The sequence below is a fragment of the Saxophila tyrrhenica genome (genome assembly GCF_035928015.1).
Source record: "Saxophila tyrrhenica strain CCFEE 5935 chromosome Unknown scaffold_3, whole genome shotgun sequence".
Classification (NCBI taxonomy): Eukaryota; Fungi; Ascomycota; class Dothideomycetes; order Mycosphaerellales; family Extremaceae; genus Saxophila; species Saxophila tyrrhenica.
The window spans coordinates 1,586,707-1,608,135 of record NW_027041735.1 but is presented as its reverse complement, the minus strand read 5'-3'; the positions used below and the strand labels follow the sequence as shown (position 1 = coordinate 1,608,135).

Here is a 21,429-nt window from a genome sequence, read left to right as displayed (position 1 = left end):
TGGTTGGGTTTAATCACAGCGTGGTTGGGGGCTCGTCGATTGACGGGTTGGAGAAGGGGGTATGGACTTACTGCAGCAACATGAAAGCGCAATGCTATCTTTCAATAGTGGAGAGGGCAGTCTATGGCAATGACTCGGTGATACAGAAACATAATCATACTGTAGAAGAGCTACTACTTCTCTCTTATACACAACTCCTCCGCGGACACCCACGGACATCCCAAGACCACCAAGACCACATGGACAATCGATCGAAAAGACTCATACCACATCGTAGCTACCGCTGCAAGACGCTGATACCACACAGTATGATGCATACATGCCTCCAACGGAGCGAAACCGAAACCCTTTAGTCAAGCAAGCAAGCCAAAGCGCCTTCCCATATAGTATACTGCTCCGCCAACACCTTGCTCAATCAATCAGTCAAAAGTCCTGTCCAGCGTCTGCTGCCACCTCATATCCAGCCGGTGTGACGACAAGTGAGCCATCCATGCTCGACAAACGCCTGCTCAACCCGGCAACCGAAGCGCCCTCTTGCTCATCATGACCCATCCACCATTGTAGCTTATGCCTTACGCTTCGGCTGAGCGAGAGCGTTCAGCCTAGCGCGACTGATCGTCGAAGCCTTCTTCTCCTTGGGAACCTCCTCTCCCTTCTTGGGCTTCACACCAAGCGTTGGACGGCGCGTAGACGGCTTCGTGGCTGGCTTCGCAGGCGATGGCTCACTGTGCTTCACACGTTTCGCCGGGCGGTCGGCTTCCTCCTCTGCAGCGTTCTCCTTGTCCGACGCCTCAACAATCTTCTCAGTATCCGCGGCGTTGTCGTTCTCGAAGTCGAACTTGCGCTTCTTGGCTGTGGTAGCTGGAGCGAGCATAGGGGCGGACGGGAGCTGAGGCTCGGCTGAGACGTGACGGATGGTAGACGAGCGCTTGCTGCTGGCAGCCGATGGAGGTGCGTTTGGCGACTGGCTGAAGATGATGTTTTGCTGGCCAGCACGGAAGGTGAAGTCGGCCGGCGTGGCTGTCTGACGGCGCTTCTGTGGCGAGACGGTCGGTGTGCTCATCTGAGAAGGCAGTTCCGGGTACAGTCCGGTTGGCTTAGGCGACTCCTCCGCTTCACGACCAGGCTTTGGCGATGGCGTCGGACCCTTCGACGGCGTGCTGCTCAACTCGCTCTGAGCACGTTCGTAACGAGCCTTGGTAGATGAGCTGAAGTCGACACGCTTCTGCAAGGAGGAAGTGACTCCTTCACCAGAACCCTTGCCTTGCTTGCTGGTGATCTTTGGTGGAGTAGCCAGGTGGGTGCCAGCGGCCACCTTCAAAGGATCGTCCGAATACATACGGTGGGGAGAGCGGAGGATTGACTTCATCGGAGAGGCACGGAGAAGGTTGAAGCGGCCCAGTAACTTGCTTCCAGTCGTTGGGATCTTCGTAGTCGCCTCCTCGGTCCGCTCGGTCGGCATGGTAATCTTCGCAGGCGTACGAGCGAGCAGGGGAGTAGCAGGAGCAGGCTTTTCTTTAGCCCCCTCTGAGCTGTGGTCCTTAGCCACTGACCCCTTCTTGGGCGACTGGGAGAGAAGAGCAGGATACGAGATTTGCGGTCCACTGGACTCGTTGCTGTCTGAGGACTTCTTGAGCAGAGAACCTTTGAGCGGGGAGCGCTGAAGAAGTGGACTGGCTGGCTGCTCGGCTTCCTGGGAGGCACCGGCAGTCGGGCGAGAGAAGAGGCATGCCTTTGATGGCGAGCGAGCCAGAAGTGGTGTGGATTGCGTGGTGTTATCCTGAAGCTCCGGCTTGGAGGGTGAGCGCACGAGCTGCGTGGACTGCGTGCTGTTGTCCTGGAGCTGCGGCTTCGAAGGTGAGCGCGTGAGTTGCGGTCCTGGGATTTTCGAGGTGTTGGTAGTCTTGACGCTCGCGTTGCGGGACAAGGAGGACTGTGTTGGTGAGGCTATGTTGGAGAAGTTGACATGCTTTGTGGCCTTGGCCGTTGCAGTTGGTGTAGACGGATTCGGTTTGTCGGACTGTTTGGACGATGGTCGTGCTATCGACACATCCTGGGCCTCGTATCTCTTAACGCGCTTAGCTGGCGACGAGCTATCATCGGGTGCACTCTTCTCCTCTTTCGATGTGCTTGAGGGTGCACCATGCGGGAGGAAAGTTGGCTTGGAAGAGGATCGTGGGAGCGAGAGTTGCTGCTGCTTGGGAAGAGGCTCATCAAGCTGAGCCTTCGACGGACTGCGCTTGAGAGACTTCACCGGGCTTGGTGTGGCCTGAACCTTTTGGCTCTCCGTCTGGACGCGAATTGGCGTGCCATTGGCGCTCGTCTTGTGAGTAGCTGCGCGCATTGCCGATGGATGTGAAGCAATCGAATCCATCTTCTTGAACTCTTCCAGATGTACTTCGCTGAAACGGCCCTTCTTCCCGCGCGGAGTCGCAATTCTCCTCCCAGCTGCCGCTGCATCCTCTGCGTTTGCACCACTAGCAATCATCTGCTCCCTGATCTTGGCAGCCTCTTCCCGCTTCTCACTCATCAGTTTCTTCGCGGCTGGACTCAGCTCGAGTGACTGCTCGCGCTGGAAGCTGAACTGGATTTTTGGCGAGTCCGCGGTTGGCTTTCGAGTGCTGGTGGACCGTGTAGGCGTGCCTTGGAGGGTCGCGATCCTGCTTGCGTGCTTCGGCGGCTCAGTGTGCGGCGCCATGTTTGCGAAGCCCAGCCAGCGCGCCTCTTCCATGGGCTTCGCAGTGCTTTGATGGTGCTTCTCGGGATGCATTTCCTCTGCTGTTGGTCTGATGGGTGTGTTGTGCTTAGGCGTGGTTGCTCCGAAATTCATGGGGATTTTCGTGGTCTGCTTCGACTCGTCGATTGAGCGTCGCGGCGCCGGGGAGGCAGAATTTGGGAATGCGCCTGGCATTTCATCATTCTCCTGCAGGGAGCTGAGCTTCGCAGGGACGGTGCGTGGCGTGTGAAGCGGCGCATCGTGGGAGAGGGAGACACGCTTGGGTGTTGACGAGTTCCGCCCGCGCAGACGCGCTGAGCTGCGGCGCGCCATGTCGACAGCCCGTGTTGGTATCGTGTGTTTCTGTTACTGAAGGCAAGCTGGATGAGGTCAAGCAGAGAAAGAGTTGCGATTGGCCGAGGGATGGTATGTAAGCTTGGTGGTCGCGCGGGTTCGTGCATTGAGGTGACGTGAAAGCCTTCAAGATTTCGAAGTCGTTTATTTGGCGCTAGCGAACGGGGCAACCAACAAACTCGTGGGACAGGTATGTCTTCTACATCACCACCTCTCAAGACTGGCAGGACAGGTTCCATGAACGAAATAGCAGCTCGGCTTCGATATGGTCTTGTTGTCCAACACCTTGTAGCCGGCCTGTTAAAAATCGTTCATCTACCATCTAGAGGACTGCTATGCCGCTCGGATCTTGAGATGATACAATACATCTCGCAGTCATGGAGAAAGACGACCTCCCGCAGTACACTCCAATTGATGAGCATGCAGTCTCACGAGATACGCGGCGGCGCCGTCTGAGACTCGTCAGATTAGTTGCTGTAGCACTCATTGCATACACCCTGTATCTATGCTCGATCAACTCATCTCATCTTGAGCGCCGCAAAACTCAAATCTTATCAACAGACAAGCTGCGGACCGATCATGCCATTTGCACAAAGCTACGAGCGGCTCCAGAGTCCGCGAAGGGCAGAAGGGAGCGCAATGCTCGCTACGTTGATGGCCATGGACCTGTCCTTATCCGTAATGCCACAGTATGGACCGGAGAGCCGAGCCCTGGAACATCATCAGAAGAGGCTCATTTCGGAAAGGGCTACTCTTGGATTCACGCAGACGTCCTTATGGAGCACGGCCTGATCAAGCGTGTAGAGGCAGGCATCTCCAGTTCAGATCTGCCAGACAACTGCACGATATACAACGCAGATGGCCGCCAACTGACCACCGGAATCGTGGACATGCATTCACATTCGACCGTGGACCCTCTGCCTGATCTACGAGGCTGGTCGGACGACAACGAACTGTCAGACGATATAACACCATACGTTCGCTCGCTAGATGCCATAAACCCGCTGGATCACCAGTTGCAGGTCATCAAGTCCGGCGGTGTCACGACCTCTCTCATCCTGCCAGGCTCGGGCAACAACATGGGTGGCGAGGCCTACGTGATCAAGCATGCCGTAGGCAAACACGATGGTCGCTCTGAGATCAGCGCTCAAGACATGCTCGCGGATCCTGACAAGACTTGGCGATACATGAAAATGGCCTGCGGAGAGAATGCAAAAGCTGTCTATGGCCGTGTCGGTCGTGACTTCGGACCATTCTCACGCATGGGAGAAGCGTGGTACTTCCGGCATGCTTTCGAGCAAGCATCTGCCCTTGTGCAGGCACAGGATGACTGGTGTGGCGCGGCGGACAAAGTGGGAGCAGAGAACATGGAAACCTATCTACCTCAAGACCTGCAGTGGGAGAGCTTAGGCGCTTTGCTGAGGGATCAAGTTCTGCTCAATGTGCACTGCTATACCATTCCGGACCTTGAAGCTTTTGTCCGGCACACGAACGAGTTCAAATTCAAAGTACAGGCTTTCCACCATGCGCACCAGACGTACCTTATTCCAGAGATCTTAAAGCGGGCATATGGTGGCATCCCGCCTGCTGCAGCGCTGTTCGCAGATAACATGTACTACAAAGCTGAAGCCTACATCGCTTCTGAGCAAGCTGGAAAGATTCTGTGGGAGAACGGCATCACGCCGGTCTATGTCAGCGATAACCCAGTGCTGAATGCTCAGCATGTGGTGTTCGAGGCTGCGAAGGCGTACAAGAATGGACTGCCGTACCACGTCGCGCTGGCTGGGGTGACGAGTGCTTCAGCTGAGCTGCTTGGTCTCGGAGATCGAATTGGGAAGATCAAGCCTGGGTACGATGCAGATGTCGTTGTCTGGGACTCTGACCCGTTGAGCGTGGGTGCTGCCCCAGTTCAAGTTTGGATAGATGGAACACCGCAGTTTGAAGATCCAGTGGAGTTGAACAAACCACGGAGCAAGCCATTGCAGGAGTTGGGTGTCGAGGATCCGGCTATGTCCCAAGCTGCTACTTCTGGCGCTCAACTTCATGGCTCGAAGTCGGACGGTACGCTTGCGAGATCAGACGAGAAGGACATCGTCTTCACCGGTATTTCCAAGATCATGATACAGGGCCATGAACAAATCTTCGACCAGGGCAACGCCACTCTTGTCTTGAAATCAGGAAAGGTGATTTGTACCGGTGACTGCACGGAAGAGCTGTCAGCCGCTGAAGCTCAAGGTATCAAAAAGGTTGTTCTACACAACGGACACATCGCACCACCACTAACAGCATTCGGCTCCTCCCTTGGCCTCGAAGAGATCACAGCTGAGCCCAGCACGACAGATGGCGACAATACAGACTCAACGATCAGCCGAGCAGTTGATGGGCTGACATTCGACACCAAGAACCTCGATGCCGCATACTCGCATGGCGTCACTCGAGCAATCACTCCACCCACATTTTGGTACGGAGGTCACAAGGGCATCAGCGCTGGCTTTCTAACCGGTGCTGCGCACGCTCTTGAAGAGAGAGCTGTGTGGCAGGACGAAGTAGCGCTGCACTATACGCTGACGAAGACGGAGAAGGCGCCTGCGCTGTCTGCAGCCGTAGGTCAGCTCAAGACGAAGCTGCTCAAAGCAATCAAGTCGAATGCTACAGACGTCTCAGGAGAATATTTATGGCTCCCCCGGGTAGTCGCAGGAGAAATGCCCCTCGCCATCACCGTCCACAGCGCCGACCTCATCGCCTCCCTCCTCCGCGTCAAAGCCGAAGTCGAGGCAGCCACTGACCACACCCTCCGTCTCATCATCATAGGCGGCGCAGAATCCCACCTCCTCGCCCCCTCTCTCGCCGCGACCAACACCTCCGTGCTCCTTGCCCCCTTCCTCGCCTTCTCCGAAACCTGGGACCAGCGGCGCTCCCTCACCGGCGCGCCCTTGACCAACGGCACCGCCATCGACGTCCTGCATTCTGCCGGCGTGAAAGTAGCGATCGGCACGACAGAAGATTGGCAGACGAGGGATTTGTATTTGGCGGCGGGGATTGCGTTTGCGAATGGGAATGGGAGGATCAGTGAGAGTGAGGCGTTGGGGTTCGTGAGTGGGAATGTCTATGAGATGTTGGGGGTGCAGGGGCCGAGGGGGTGGGAGGAGTTTGTGGTGTGTGAGGGGAGTCCGTTGGGGATTGAGGGGAGGGTGAGGGCGGTGGTTGATGGGAGGGGGTGGGTTAGTGTGTGGTCGTAGAATGTAGGAAGAGAAAGTGGTAAGTGACGATTGCAACGCCGTGCTTGCTCCTTCTCCTTGTTTTCACTCTTGCCTGCCTTTCGAGTTCCATCGCTCCTTCATACCGTTCTCACGGAACAACAGCACAGCCACTCACAATGGAAGTCGTTGCAACCACAGACTCTTCAACCGTCGCATCAGCAAAGACCACGTCACCACCACGCCGCCGCCCCAGCAAGATGCAAAAATGCTCACCGCTCCACCACCCTTCACCGCCCCCTTACCAAACCAAGCTCCGGTCGAAACGCACCTCCCACCCGGCTCCCAACCACCGCCCGCGCTTCCACCAGTCGTGCCTCGCCCCCTCTCCGACATCCGCGAACTCAGCGAACCCAGCTTCATCGACGCCGTCGTGCAGCGGGCTGGCAATACGAATCAGCAGACCCAGCATCAGCAGCAGCAGCATCAGCAGCAGCGCAGAACGAGCGCGACGCGATCGAGTTCGTTAAGGGGTAAGAGCTCGGTGAAGCGGTCGGGAAGTAGTGGTAGGACGGGCTATAGCCATATGGCTAGGAAACCTGTACCGACTCACGGTCACAGTCACGGCCAGGCGTTCGTACACGCCCACGCACGCGCGCACTCGGCAGACGCAGGCAGTTCGTCCTACTCGGACAGCACGCCCGAGAAATCCTCCCTCTACAGCATCCCGCACACCAGCGTCCCACCCCGCAGGAGTTCCAGCGCCACGCACATCCAGCAGCGCAGCCTGCGCGACCGAGACCGGAGTACCGGAGGCCACCACGGCAGGAAAGCTAGCTTACGCAGCATACCGCCTCAACATCATGGGCCTAGAGGAAGAGGCGATGCCTTCACCGTGCCGAACCACGGCCCCAGCCACTCCCCCGTCAAAGCCGCGAAGCAACGCCACGACGCCGTGCGCTCTGACGCTGCACGAAGAATGCCGAGTCGCACGTTCGTACGGACGACGGGGGAGATGGATATCGTCGCGTTCCCTGCTTCACGACATCCGCGGGTGAAACTGGAGTTACAGGTTTCCGCGCCACTGTTCGTCGGGGGCGGGAGTATCGAGGGGCAGGTGAAGATTACGGTTGATGAAAATGAGTGGATCAAATCGCGGAGGTCGCTGGGCTTGGGATCCTTGTCGGTGGATGTGGTGGGGTTTGAAGACCTGCCTGGGGGGCGGAAAGCGAGTTTCCTCGCCGTGGGGACGGAGGTGGTTGATGCGGCACACCCTCCGCCCTCGAACCTGGTGGAGCCGCCGAACCCGTTGGTGCCGGAGGAAAAGTTCTGGACGCTGCTGCCGTCGACGAGCGCGTTGCCGTTTATGGTCAGTTTGCCGCTGGACACCGGACCGCCGCCTTTCCAGTCGAAGAACGCGAGTGTGCGGTTCGTGCTGTGCGCGACGGCGTTGATTAGGGATGCCGGGAAGCATTATCGCGTGCGGACGTCGCAGGATGTACAGGTCATTTCCACATATGATCCGGAGAAGGCGTTGACGTCTCTACCGAGCCCGCTGACTGCGACGGATGAGCTGACGCTGCGGCATTTCGGGCGATGCGAGAGCGCGATCTTGACTGCTGCGCTGCATCGACAAGTCTGGGTCAGCGGGAGCAGTATCTTTGTTGATGTCCATCTCGCGAATAAATGCCACAAGGCGATCAAGAAGCTGGAGTTGAGCCTGGAGCGGGATATTCTCTGCTACAAGCACGCACCTGCTTCCACCCGGGAGAAGTCAGTCAGCCAGGCACGGATCTTCGAGAGCAATGAGCAAGCCGTGATTGCGCGGAAGACCGTAAAAGCTGGCCTGCAAGGCTGGAATGGTGTGGAGCCACATGACTCCGAAACGAAGACGTGGGAGCTGGAGTTGCCGCGCGGGCATGCGACAGTGCGATGTGGGAAGTACTTCGAGGTGCGGTTTTTCCTGAACGTGACGGCACCGTTGTCGAATTCGAAGTTTGTCTCGGTGCAGCTGCCGATCACGCTCATCCACATCAACTCGCTCGACGTTCTGCCCAACTCGGTCGCGCAGGTTGCGGCAGCGATCGAGGAGAAGCGAGCGCAGTCTCAGCATCATCGCACCAAGTCGAAGCCATGGGTGAGAGGCCATGCGCGACAACGTTCGGCTTCCTCGCCAGCCGAGTTGGTCGACCTCCAACGGCAACCGTCATGTTCGCAAGGCAGAGCCTTTGCTGCACCTAGGCAACAATCGGTTGACCGGCAGCGGGCGGTAAAAGCTGAGATAGACGACCTGAAGCAGACGCTGGACTCTTCGCCACGAAAGTTCGAGCCACAGCTGCGAGGGGCGGCGATCAAGAAGGTAGACAGCAAGATCAGCTTTCGCCATCTGAACCTAAGTGGGAAGGAGATCAGAGACCACAACCCCTTCACCGACATGGCCTTCAGAACTCCACCAACCACTAGCAGTGAGAGTCGTAACGACCGCAGCGTCCCGGAGAGAAAGCCCTCCACCCCTCTCGATCCGTCGAAACGGTTACAGAGCTTCAGCTCCATCCGCACCAAGAAGTCTACATCCTCAGTGCGGCGGAAGAATGACCACGCGGAGGTCAGCAAAGGTCGCCCGTACAACTTCACCGTCGTCCGACATCATCATCAGATCCAGCCGCATGCTCTCGGCCTTTCAAGCAGCAATGAGCAGCAACCCTTGCCCGAGCCAGCACCTTCAAAACCCACATCACGACCGGCAACAGGCCTATCCTTCCGAGAACGAATGGATCGAAGTCGGTTTGAAATAAAAGGTGTACGAAGGAAAGGCAGCGTGAAGAGCGTGAAGGAGAAGGGATTGGGGTTGTGGGAGCAGGTGAAGAATCGAGCAAAGGAGAAGGAGGGGTGGATATGACATAGGATGAATGATATGGTATTGCGTGTTGATGCCGTCTTGGGTAATGGGGAGACCTGGATCCAGGTAGAGCTTGAATGGTAATACTTCTTACCAGGCCACGTGCTGGAGTCTGTGTTTGTCTCGTGATCAGAAACGTGACGGCGCCAGTTCGGTGCCTCATCGTGCAACCAAGAGTCCAAGATCCTGTAGGAACGTGTCTCGACTCGACAAATTTGTGAGCGCAGTATGTTGCTGTATGCATATTGCAGCGAGTCAGCAGGAGCATGAATGTCGTGCATGTGAAGCCGAGACTCCGTTCGCATCCTCCGATCGATGTCGTCTGTTGGAGAGATTGTCAGCAGCGCACAGACTATCGCCGGAGCAGTCAGCGAAATTGACGTTGTCGACTTTGGGCGGTTGAGGCTCAAAAAGTGAGTGCGGAAGTACTATGTACCTGCGTCTCTAGCGGGCCAGAAGCAGGTATGCAGAAAGTGAGCTGTCATTCATGCACCCTCTGCGACAGATAGAGTGCAGCAGGACACCATCAGCCTGCACGTCGCACAGCGAGGGCGCGATCTGGCCGTCTGGTTCAATCTGCGCTGCCGAAATTGCCTTTGTCCTTAGTGCCATTGGCTCGGGGCTAGAGTGGTTGGTGGGAGAGAGATTATCGGCGGCCAACGTCCGACGGCCTCTGACCTCTTTCTTCGCACCTCTTGCGCTCGTCAGCGACAACACGACGGACAGTCAGCTGCGTGCGGCGCGACAGACACCGCAGCAGGAGGAGGATCATCGCCATCATTGCTACGCATGCAGAGCTGCTCCCCTGCCTATAGCACTCCCTGAGACTCCACCACAGCTGCTGTGCGAAGCATTTCCGCTCTTCCGTCACACTCATCACCACCTCCGACACTCCTTCGACATCCACCCACCGATTCCATCACCACCAGGACATTGTATGCGCCCATCTGCGCCATAGGAGCGCCCAACATCCCTTCGAACGATCATTAGCGACTTTGCCCTCCAGCGGCCTGCGGCACTGAGCGAACAGCACCACTAGTCGGCCTCTGGTCCGGCGTCCACTCGTTCATACAGCCATACCACACAGCCTGCGAGGACAGCCTGGTCATCCATCGCACACCATTCCATCGTCATCATACTGCCTACGCAAAGGACCATCACCGAAAGCGGGCAGGACTCGAGAATATCCCATTGCTGTCAGAGACAAAGCAAAAGCAGCCAGACTGCAGCGAGGAACTGTATATATACACCCACATCACTATCTCGAATGGACGACTCCACGGCACCACCACAGAAGAAGCGCCGGCTTTCGCCATCTTCATCAAGAACCACAATCACAGCTTCAGAGCCTTCGGCAACATTTGCGCATTCTGTCGAGCATCTGGAGCACCACCGACTCTCGTCCTCCATGTCACGGTTTAATCCTCATCACATCCAGGAAATTCACTTGCAAATTCAAGACCGGCCTGCTTATTCGGACAAAGATTATCACCATGGACTGCATCGTCGACAGCTGGGCACTGCGACGCTGGAAAGCATCATCACGACAGTGGACGCAGCTGGAAGCACCATTCTTTCGACTGTCACCAACCTCTTACCGACCGTGACACCCACAGCAACATCGACTACTCCCACGGACACGGCCGCAACCACTGCAGCTACTACCTCGGAGTCCCCAGATGGCATCATTGGGAGCGGCACAGACACAGCAGGGACGGGCGCCGAAGCCACGTCTACATCCGCCGACAGCAATAGTACGACGCCCACTCAAACCGGGTCTGGCACCTCGCAGACGGCCTCCGCTTCGACGCTCACAAACAGCAACAGTACGTCGAGCGAACCCGCGAGATCGGCCGCCCTACTAACCTCCAGCACAGCCAACGGCACAGCTACACATCGTCAGACAGATGGCTCTGGCACCGGTACTCGCACCACATCAAGAACATCTTTGAGGCCAGTCATCTTGGCAACATTGTCGAATGGCGATGTCCAAACCATCACTCGGTCTAACAAGCCATACATCACGACTCTCTCCAATGGCCAGCGGACGACCGTCTGCGACCGACAAGGCGACTGTCGCGTGTCGACCAAGAGCAACAACAACGACAATAACAACGATCGAACGACATACACACCTTCCTTCTCGTCAAGTAGTGCGGCGGCGCAAAACACAATCTCGTCGTCAGCCTTTGTTCCCGGGATCAACGTCGGACAAAGCACAACAGCAGCTCCAAGCTCGACCAGCTCAGCGAGCAGCAGCAGTAGCAGCAGCAGTAACAACGACGACTCGACACCACCAGCCGGCACAATCGCAGGCGGAGTGGTAGGCGGTGCCGCCGGCCTCGCAGTGATCCTCCTCATCGCCCTAGTCTTCCTCCGATGGTACAAGCGTCGACGACAACAGGGCCACCAAGCCCTTCCACCCTCCTCCGCCATGTCTCCCGCCGACGACGACCCCACCGTGTCTCGCAGTGGTGGCCCCGGCATGGCCGAACGAGCGGGTCTCATGCCCCTCGCAGCCGCCGTCCCCGCCCTCTTCCGCCATTCCAACCGCAGCTCCGAGGTCCCCTCCAGCGAACGCGGCTTCACACGCGTCTCTGGTCGCAAACTCCCTTCTCAATTCAGCGAAGGCATGAGCAGTCCCGGCTACGGCGCAGGAGGTATTGCCAGTCCTGGCTTCCCACACCCCGGCAGCGGACCCAGCAGTCCACCGCCCAATATGCCCCTCGCCCCGAACCGTGAACAGAACTTTAGCAGTCAGTCCTTCTACCGCGATAGTAATGGCTTCTACGGTGGTCCGGGGACGGGGGTGCAGGAATCGCCTCCAGATGGCCCAACACCCGAAAGTGAAGCCGGACCGATGGAGATTGCACTCTCCCCAGGCCCAAGGAGGACGCCGACGGTGCATACAGGTGGTCCGTACGTGATGAGTCCGAGCACTTCGGTGCCGGCGACCCCTGTGACCCCCACAGCGAGGGATAGGGCGGCGATGGGGATGCACAGTCCGACGGTGCCGACGATACCGCAGAGGAGCGGGACGCCGGCGAGCACGTATACCGATGAGAGGAGTAGTCGGTTTACTGAGGAGGTTTGAGGATGCACCGACTTCTTTGACGGCCGTTCTTTCATGACGGTCGGTGAATGATTGTAATGTTTTTGTATAGTGAGGTGTGGATCTTGATGAGGAAGAAAGAAAAGAGAAGGTCGTTGATGGGCCTGGAGGATCTAGATAGGAGAGATGGACAATGGAGAGGAAAGATTTTCAAAGTCAAAACGACTTCATTATTCACCACAACTCCTTTTCCACCTCTGCCGCTTTGCCTTGCGTGCCCTTGGGTATCTTAAAGCCTTGAGATCCAGAACTCCATCCACCTGCCCATGCATTACTTGTACAAATCAACAACAGTGAAGGAAGGCAGAGCAGATCAACCCTCCCGCCACTGCGTCCCGCACTCGACGCACTTGTAGATACTCGTCATCGGCTCGTCGGCGCTGCGCGTCTGCATCTGCTTGAAATACGCTTCTTTGCCGTCGCAGCGGTCGTTTGCGCAGTTCACTATACTCTTCATCAGCACCATCCCGCACCATCCAACAAACCAAAAGAAAAAGTAGTAAATAAGTAGTACTCACCACCCGTCCTCTCAACATTCCTCCAAGCCTCCTCCCCGCCCAACACATCCTCCACCTTGGTCGCCTCAAACTCCCTCCGATCATAATACTTCTTGTCGAGAACCATTTGGTACGGACACGTGCGGCATTCGAAGCGGTGCTGGTGGGCGAGGGAGAGGTCGTGCGGGGAGCAGTGGTGCGGGGGGGTGCGGGTGATGATGAGCATGTTGCTGCAGGAGGGGCAGAAGAGCATCATCTTTGCTGTTATTTTGGGCGTGGTTGGTGGGGAGAAGAGTTGGCATAGAAAGTGTGAGGTGCGATATGAGTCGGGATCGAAAATGTTCGGGCCGTGTAAGGGCCGGTGTGGTTGGTTGATTGGGCCTGGCGTCTCACTTCACTTTTCGCTTTCGCGGGTGACGACGACCTGCTGCTGCGGTCAAGACATCGGCATACCGAGCGAGAAGCTCTTGACTGTTGACATACTGGAGTCTGTTGAAAGATTCAAGCGCGCGACTTGAAAGAACACCTTCAGAAGCAAATTCTCAACCACATCCTGAGAAAGCAAACATCCGTATCTAGGCACCTACAAACAACCTCTCCCAACAAAAGAGCACCTACACAGCACCCACTCCAAGTCCTCTGATACTGCGACCATGCCCGACCCCACCGACGAATCCGGCGCCACCCCGCGCGAACTCCTCATCGAAGCCTCCCGCCGCAACAACACCTCCCTCCTCTCCGACCTGCTCAAAACTATGCCCTCCCCCTCCACCATCTCCACCTTCCTCAACACCACCACCGACGCCCTCGGCGCCTCCGCCCTGCACATAGCCGCGTCGTACGGCTCCTACGACGTGCTGGATCTGATACTAGATCAAGAGGGCGTCGAGATCGACGGGCCGGAGAAGAGGGATGGTGACACGCCGCTGCATAAGGCGGTAAGGTACGTGAACGGTTTACGGGATGAGGAGGTGGCGGAGGGGAAGGCGGTGGTGGAGATTCTGTTAGATGCCGGGTGTGATCCGCGGATACGGAATAAGGCGAAGCTTCGCCCGGTGGATTTGGTGGATCGAGGGAAGGTGGGCGTGAGGCAGGTGCTGCAGAAGGCGGAGATGGGGGTGATGGCCGGTGGGGATGTGGTGGATGAAGACGAGGATGATAGGCCGAATGGGCCGGGGAGTGAGAGTGATTAGGGATCGAGGCGCGAGGAGAGGGTGTCGGAGCTGGTCTTTGATGCTGCTGGGTAGGGGAGGCATAGGTTGAGGCTGGAGAGGTCGTGGACGGCGGCATGGGATGCCGTCTACGTCTGATGAGCTGCCGGAGCATGCGGTTTACAACGGTTCACGAACGCCAAAGGAGAGGATGGAGCCGCATGAGCGGTGTGTGCCGTCCTGAGGTCCATGCTGAGCTGCCAGCTTTGCTGAAGATGGATGAAGTAGCTGGAGTTGTGCATGTCCAGGTCGAGCTGCAGCGAAGATAGTACGTGCCAAAACACTGATTCAGTACAGGGCCTGTAGGCTAACAATGTCTAACAACATTGAAAGTTGAACTACGGGTTCTTGTTCTACTTTACTATATTGTCCTCGACGCTAGATAGTAAATAACAATCGTAGGCTGTAGGATAAATTGTTGTTTCGTTATGTGGCTGAGCTTCGCTAGTAGCTAGGTACTGTTCCTTACTCCAGGGCTCCCTAGATTTAGTCGACTGCTCGGATTTTCAATTATATCATCTATAAGCGTCAGGTCTGCTCTAAAGCAACTGTGTCAGAATTGCCGTATCTTACTCTCTTCCTCTACTGAGTTTTGAGTTGTTTGAGTAGGAGCTGCGGGTTTATAGCTCGTCAAGCAGTGGATTGCTTGGTTTGCAAATGGGCCATGACTAATACGGACCCTCTCGTTGCTCGCAACCGTTTTGCCTTACGCATTGGCTCGCTCGTTTGGACAAAATCCAAAAATTTTGTTTCAGGAAAGGTGATGCCTCGTGATGCCTCTACCATATCAACCCTACGCGCAATAACCGAAAGCAATGGCCTCAACGCAGCGAGAGTCGTCCGTTCTGTTCAAAAGGCCCACGCCTACAGACACACAAACGCCTGATCTTCCCATTACTTATTACAATGGCCGACCAACCAATATCCGAAAACAACCCATTCAAGGAGACCGATGATGTACAGCAAACAATTCTTCAACAGGCACAAGCTGCCGCAACAGCTCAAGTCGGTCCTCGACAGTCTACTAGCGACGACGCCCTCCTGCAAGAGATCGACTTGACCGTCCCTGATGCCTCTGAAGACGACACACCACCTCCTGCTTATGGCGACACCTATGGCGAGATCCGCAACGAGAAAGACGGCCTGGGCACCAGTGCCTCCGTCACCGACGACGGCCGCGTCAACATCCGCATTAACCAGCTCAACCGCCGGTTATCCCAAGTCTTCGTCCCTGCTCTACGCCAGCAACTCAACAGCGTGCAGGACAGCCAGCCGCCTCCTCCTCCCTACATCCCGCCTTCCCTGGGTGGCGAGGAAGGTGGTCTTCCACCCCCATGCTTGAACATCGTCATCCAAGTCGTCGGCTCACGTGGGGACGTACAGCCCTTCATCGCCTTGGGAAAGGTCTTGAAAGAAACCTACGGCCATCGCGTACGTCTGGCGACTCATCCCACCTTCAAGGACTTTGTGCAGGAGCATGGTCTGGAGTTCTTCAGCATCGGCGGCGATCCGTCCCGGCTGATGGCGTTTATGGTCAGGAATCCTGGTTTGATGCCGGGGTTTCGCAATCTATTTGCTGGAGATGTTGGGGGGCAGAGAAGAATGGTTGGCGAGTACATTCAGGGATGTTGGCGGTCTTGTTATGAGACTGGTGATGGAACGACTGAGCATGCTCTCCCTGAACCCTCTGGAACTGACGATGGCCCCGAGCCTGCAGCGAGACCTTTTGTTGCTGACTGCATCATCGCTAACCCTCCGAGTTTCGCTCACATCCATTGCGCGGAGAAGCTGGGAATTTCGCTGCATATCATGTTTACTATGGTGAGAACCTGATACCTTCTGTGTGCTCACAAACGAGCAAGACGTGCTAACCATCTCGATCTGTTGGACAGCCATACTCTCCCACGCAGGCCTTCCCCCATCCGCTCGCCAACATCCAATCCTCCAACGCCGACGCGCAACTCACCAACTATATAAGCTACGCCATGATCGAGATCCTCTCCTGGCAGGGCCTCGGCGACATCATCAACCGATTCCGCGCAAAGTGTCTCCGATTGGATCCGATTAGTCTACTCGCAGCCCCCGGAATGCTCCAGCGTCTCAAGATCCCTCATACCTACTGCTGGTCTCCGGCTCTGATACCGAAACCGAAAGACTGGGGCCCTCACATATCTATCGCCGGGTTTTCCCAGCTGAGCTCGGGCAACTACATCCCTGCCTCTGATTTACAGGCTTTCCTCGACGCTGGCCCACCGCCTGTTTATATCGGATTCGGCAGTATTGTCCTCGACGACCCTAATGCCTTGACGGAGCTCATATTCGAGGCAGTGGGGAAGACCGGTGGTCGGCGTGTCCTCCTCTCCAAAGGCTGGGGTGGCTTAGGCGCGGATGAGCTCCGTCGTGTACCGGAGGGAGTGTTTATGCTGGGAAATGTACCACATGACTGGCTTTTCCAGCACGTTTCGTGCGTCGTCCACCATGGCGGCGCAGGAACCACTGCAGCAGGGATTACCGCAGGTAGACCGACTCTGGTCGTCCCCTTCTTCGGCGACCAGCCTTTCTGGGGCGCCATGGTTGCGCGAGCAGGCGCGGGTCCCGAGCCAATTCCTTACAGGCAACTCATGGCGGACAAGCTATCCGATGCCATTGACTTCTGCTTGAGACCTGACAGTGTGGAGCGCGCCAAAGAACTCGCAAGTAAGATCGCAGCGGAGCGAGGTAGCGACACGGGTGCCCAGTCATTCCATCAACACCTCGAGGTAGACCGACTACGTTGCGCTCTTGCACCATCTCGAGCCGCTACGTGGCGCATCAAGCGGACCAATATCAATCTGAGCCCCTTTGCGGCATGTACTCTGGCGAATGCGGAGCTCGTGGACTTCCAGGATTTGAAGCTGTTCAGACCGCAAGAACATTACACCGATGAGGGCCCTTGGGATCCAATCTCCGGAGGGTTCGCGGAGCTGTGTAGGTCGTCCAGCAGCATATTGATGGGTCTAGCGGATGTTCCCTCAGAGACGTGGAAAGCGGTGCAGTCCTCGTCCAGCAAACAGCAATCTCAAGGATCATTCCCACCGAGAGGCGAGACCTCAAACACCAGCCGGAGACCGTCTCTGTCAATGTCGCCGGCGCAAAGTCAGACGAGCTTGACCACGCAGGAATCTCTTGCTCCGAGTCGGAAACCTTCCAAACTCTCTGTCCGCTCATCAGCTACATCGGCCATTGCATCAAGCTCCACGCGCCCCAAACAAATGAACACCAGCCAAATACGTTTCCGCAGACAGCACGAACCCACCCCCTACAACAACCGCGACATGCTCCGCCAGAGCAGCGCGCACTCGAGCAAAGGCCTTGGCCGGATGTTAAAGCCAATCGTGCAAGCGCCCATGACCTTCTCCACAACTTTCACCCAGGGCTGGCACAACATGCCCAAGATGTGGGGAGACGACACGGTGCGCCCGCAGGAACGCGTCAGCGATTTCAAGTCCGGCATCAGAGCTTTGGGCAGAGAGTTCGGTCTCGGCTACTACGACGCCATCACTGGTCTGTGGACTCAGCCCTGGAATGGGGCACAGAGAGAGGGCACGAGCGGCTTCTTTAAGGGGATGGGGAAGGGGATAGGTGGGTTCGTGACTAAGATGACTGCTGCGCACTTTGGGATTCTGAGCCATCCGCTGAAGGGCGTTTATAAGGAGGTGGAGAAGCTGTTTGGGAGTAATGTGCAGAGCTATATCGTCGTGTCGAGGGTGGCACAGGGGTATGAGGAGTGGTTGCAGAGTTCGGACGCGGAAAAGGGGGATGTGATTGAGAGGTGGAAGTTGATTCAGAAGTCCTTGAAGAAGAAGAAAGGGAATAATGATGAGGTGGTGCGGGATGTCCTGGAAGCACAGCAGAACCACGTGGAGGGCAGAGGTGCCCGCCACAAGGGCGAACGTACCGCGAGCTCCGCTCCGTCTGGCATCAGTGGGGATGCTGCATCCCGAGATCCGGAAAGCGCGATGCTCGCCATGGGTGGTCCTCCATTCTCTCCGCGCCCCGCCAGCACCGTCTCCAAGTCATCGCTCGAATCGGCCGACATCAACTCCACCACGCGACCATCGGACGAGCAGCCCTCAGAAGAAGACGCCGAAGAGGAACCCGGCGTCCTCCAAGCAATCCAACAAAACGTGTCCCAACTCCAGCACCAACGGCGAAAAGCAGCAGATAATCAGTCCGACCAGTAGGGATTGCGCCAGCCGATGGAGTCCAGCGAGGCTGACGAAGCTCAGCGGCATGCCAGCGAAGCACTGCGTTACGAACAACAGCTGGAGCGAGCGCTGGCGCAGAGTCTGCGGGACGCACAAAGGGGGGCCATAGCAACAACGACAGAGTAGGGAAGTCGTCTGATGATCCGGGCCATCTGGCCGGCACGACCCGCACCCAATTCCTCACTCAACAAGCAGCACAGCAAGGAGAGAAATCGACTCAAGAGAAGACGGAAGAGGAGATAGTACTGGAGTACGTCCGCGAGCAGAGTCTGCTGGAAGTAGCGCATCGCCAGGGCGAAAGCAGGAGGCGTGTCATGTTGACGAGGATCGAGAGCAGGATGAGGACTTGCTGAGGGCGTTGCAGTTGAGTATGTGAGGACGAGAGCACGAGGGGAAGGAAAGGTACGGGGAGGCTTCGCGGAGGTGGGTAATCTGGAATTTGCGATGTTGAGGTAGACCTTACCAAGCCATGCACGAAGTGATGAAGCCAGATCCGACGTGGCGGAGTGGCGAAGGGCTACGACCTTGACAGACACCACGATACAACCTATTGAACGACGACGACGACGACGAATTGTGCTCAGAGTATTCCATATGGCGAACGAGAAATCAATACCTGACTCCACGTTGAAAAATACCAGTACTCCATTCGGCTCGGCTTGAAAGGGGGAAGGGGTATCCGTATTTTTGCTTGCACGCACGCCCATGCTGAACCAGAATTCCCGCGAAACAAAGGAAATACCCAGCGATCGATAGCCCTTTTTTCCTCTGCCACATATATGCCATCATACACCCCCCCTTCCACCTCAAAAATGCAAATACCAGCTCTGCACGTCCCGTCACCACTCATCTCGTATCCAAGGTCCTCCACTCCGCGGCTCTCCAATCTGCGATCCATTGTCCATCTGCTCGGATGAACGTCTTCACCCGGTAGACGACTCCTTCCGCTCCGGCCTCGCCCTCCTCCCGCCCTTCAGCGACTTCATCCTGTTCAAGAACCCACCGCCCTGCGGCTTCTCCTCCTCGGTGCTCGTCCGCACGGCCGAATCCGCAGTCACGCTCCTAGTGAGACCATACGGTTTCGGGCTGCTCGGCGTCCGCGAACGAGACATATTCGCCGTCGGGCGCTCCTGCTCCGCGATCTTGATCTGTGTGCCTTTCTTGTCGAAGGCCGAGTCGTACTCGTTGTCGAAGGGGTTGATCTCGTTCTCTTTCGTGTATCGGGCGTGTGATGGTCCGCCAGCGCTGACGGCTTTGATGCGAGCGTCTGGAGTGGTGTCGTTGTAGCGAGCGTCGGGGCTGCGGACCTCGCCGTTGGGGCCACGGCGTTGGGAGGCAGACATCCCCCGACCGCGGAAGCGCTGGGCGAGGGACTTCTTGCGCTGCAGCCCCCCACCCATTTGCTCGCCTTGCCAAGTCGTCTGGTCTTCGGACTCACGGCGCTCGAGTGCGCGCTTGCTGGCGGGTGCGCCTTCCAGGAAAGTTGATGTGCCCAAGCCGTAGCTGGCGTCACCGTGGACCTGCTCGATGCGGTCGGTGGGGTTGACATACTGAGGCGCAGGTGCCACTTTGCGAGTTTGGCCGTAATCCTGGAAGCCTTCTTCGCCGCGTCCGTGGAATTTGTCGAGATCCAAGCGACTGTTCAATGGACCTGACCCACCCATGGCCATGTTCGCCGAGCCTACGGGGAAGGCCTCCATTGGTGCACGGCGGTCCCTTTTCGCATTCCTGTGTGGGTTGCAAGCATCGAATGGGCCATCGTGATGGAATACTGTGATCATTGTCAGCTTCACAGTTCTGTGTGCATGAGAACGAAGCGTGAGCACTCACATCCTTGTCCGTAAATCCCAGTCACATCAAGCTTGTCAATCAAGTCGAGGTTGCGCCCAGGCTTCGTACGACGGCCATTCTTGTCGCGCCCTTCGCGTTTATACCGCTCCTCACGCTCCTTCCTTCTTTCACGCCGCCTGCGCTCCTCGCTTTCAGTACGCGGTGGGCGGTCGGCGTCCTCTCTGCGGCGCTCGCGGCGGTCCATTCTCTCTTTCTCCATTACTGAGGTCTCGGAGGCCCGTCGTCGGTGCTCTGGTGCCCGTTTGTTGGGGCTGTCGGGACCTCTGGGTGGTCCGCGTGGAGTTGAGCGATCACGGCGGTCGTTCGGTCCTATGGGACGCCTTTGTTCTGGTTGACCTGGGCGTGGCGGTGGGAGGCGAGTTGGTGGTGTGTCTGAGAGAAATGTTTAGCATAAATGCGTGGGTTTTGAGTGTCATGTGCTTACCATTGGATGCCGACTTATCGAGCAGCGAAAGATCCTTCTGCAAGGTAGGAAAGTCAGCAAACATTCGATTGAACTTCGTGAAGCGGTCCATTCTTCGGCATCGTGAAGAGGAGTCTCTCGTGAACGGTTCCTGTGCTATTTGTGCTGATTTCAATCGTGCAAACGCCGCGGTAACACAAAGTCCCAAATGGCACGTTCGTATTCGTGTGCATGCATACGACAATCTCCGTGGCGCGCGCGCGCAGCATTGGACCGGCGGAACTTACAAATATGTCATCCGGTACATTCGGCTTGCCCTGGCTCTTCGAACCGCCGCGAGCGCCGTCGGCAGGGTCGAGAAAGGGGTTGTTGGACATGTTGGGCAGCGGGAATTCGGTCTGCCTCGCGGACGCGCTGTCGGGCGAAGGGGAAGCGGCGCTCAGACGATTGCGGAAGGGGTTGTTGGAGGAGAGATTCAAGTTGCCGGGCGAAGGTTGGCGTTGGGCTGTAGAAGAAAGAGTAAGTAGGGGCGGAGGCGAGGAGTTTTGTTATCGCGGGATCGGCGGGGGGTGAAACATGGAGGGTTGGGATTGGTCGGGACCAGCCTTACCAGGAACCGCGATGGCGGGTGCTGCCATTGTTCAATAACTCCGTCGTTGAATATGAGCTGTGCGAATGCAGTGCTGGGAGAGGGTGTCGGGGTGGTGGTGGCGGTGACGGAGGTGGGAGTGGAAGGAGGGGAAGGAGTCTTGATACCTCCTCTTTTGAGCCCGTCTCGCTCGGCTAAGGCTTGCGCGCACAGGGGAATGGAGAGCCGCGCGGCACGGAACGTGTAGGGGTCGGTGCTGCTGCCGGGCTGCTGAATGTTTCTGCTATAATCTTCTCGTGCGATCAATTCGTGTGGTGGTGGCGAGAAGAGAGAGTGTAGCAAACAGGAAAGTG

At 57.0% G+C, this 21,429-nt stretch overlaps 8 protein-coding genes across 8 annotated transcripts; 5 read left to right on the top strand and 3 right to left on the bottom strand.

Moving 5' to 3' along the window:
* Positions 1 to 565: 565 nt before the first annotated feature.
* Positions 566 to 3,049, bottom strand: LTR77_002583 (uncharacterized protein; the record flags this gene model as incomplete). Its single annotated transcript, XM_064799842.1, has 1 exon — positions 566 to 3,049. One exon carries the CDS (start codon positions 3,047 to 3,049, stop codon positions 566 to 568), a length of 2,484 nt encoding a protein of 827 aa, XP_064662597.1.
* Positions 3,050 to 3,447: 398 nt separating this feature from the next.
* Positions 3,448 to 6,309, top strand: LTR77_002582 (uncharacterized protein; the record flags this gene model as incomplete). Its single annotated transcript, XM_064799841.1, has 1 exon — positions 3,448 to 6,309. The coding sequence occupies one exon, from the start codon at positions 3,448 to 3,450 to the stop codon at positions 6,307 to 6,309; it is 2,862 nt and encodes a 953-aa protein (XP_064662596.1).
* Positions 6,310 to 6,535: 226 nt separating this feature from the next.
* Positions 6,536 to 9,166, top strand: LTR77_002581 (uncharacterized protein; the record flags this gene model as incomplete). The annotated part of the gene is made up of 1 exon (XM_064799840.1): positions 6,536 to 9,166. The coding sequence occupies one exon, from the start codon at positions 6,536 to 6,538 to the stop codon at positions 9,164 to 9,166; it is 2,631 nt and encodes an 876-aa protein (XP_064662595.1).
* A 1,408-nt stretch (positions 9,167 to 10,574) lies between these two features.
* LTR77_002580 (uncharacterized protein) lies at positions 10,575 to 12,260 on the top strand (the record flags this gene model as incomplete). The annotated part of the gene is made up of 2 exons (XM_064799839.1): positions 10,575 to 10,992; positions 11,044 to 12,260. 2 exons carry the CDS (start codon positions 10,575 to 10,577, stop codon positions 12,258 to 12,260), a joined length of 1,635 nt encoding a protein of 544 aa, XP_064662594.1.
* Positions 12,261 to 12,591: 331 nt separating this feature from the next.
* On the bottom strand, positions 12,592 to 12,902 carry RPC11 (RNA polymerase III C11 subunit; the record flags this gene model as incomplete). Its single annotated transcript, XM_064799838.1, has 2 exons — positions 12,592 to 12,722; positions 12,797 to 12,902. The coding sequence occupies 2 exons, from the start codon at positions 12,900 to 12,902 to the stop codon at positions 12,592 to 12,594; spliced, it is 237 nt and encodes a 78-aa protein (XP_064662593.1).
* Positions 12,903 to 13,428: 526 nt separating this feature from the next.
* On the top strand, positions 13,429 to 13,968 carry LTR77_002578 (uncharacterized protein; the record flags this gene model as incomplete). The annotated part of the gene is made up of 1 exon (XM_064799837.1): positions 13,429 to 13,968. The coding sequence occupies one exon, from the start codon at positions 13,429 to 13,431 to the stop codon at positions 13,966 to 13,968; it is 540 nt and encodes a 179-aa protein (XP_064662592.1).
* A 924-nt stretch (positions 13,969 to 14,892) lies between these two features.
* LTR77_002577 (uncharacterized protein) lies at positions 14,893 to 18,209 on the top strand (the record flags this gene model as incomplete). The annotated part of the gene is made up of 2 exons (XM_064799836.1): positions 14,893 to 15,807; positions 15,879 to 18,209. 2 exons carry the CDS (start codon positions 14,893 to 14,895, stop codon positions 18,207 to 18,209), a joined length of 3,246 nt encoding a protein of 1,081 aa, XP_064662591.1.
* A 947-nt stretch (positions 18,210 to 19,156) lies between these two features.
* LTR77_002576 (uncharacterized protein) lies at positions 19,157 to 20,864 on the bottom strand (the record flags this gene model as incomplete). Its single annotated transcript, XM_064799835.1, has 4 exons — positions 19,157 to 20,004; positions 20,064 to 20,456; positions 20,509 to 20,545; positions 20,775 to 20,864. The coding sequence occupies 4 exons, from the start codon at positions 20,862 to 20,864 to the stop codon at positions 19,157 to 19,159; spliced, it is 1,368 nt and encodes a 455-aa protein (XP_064662590.1).
* Positions 20,865 to 21,429: the final 565 nt, after the last annotated feature.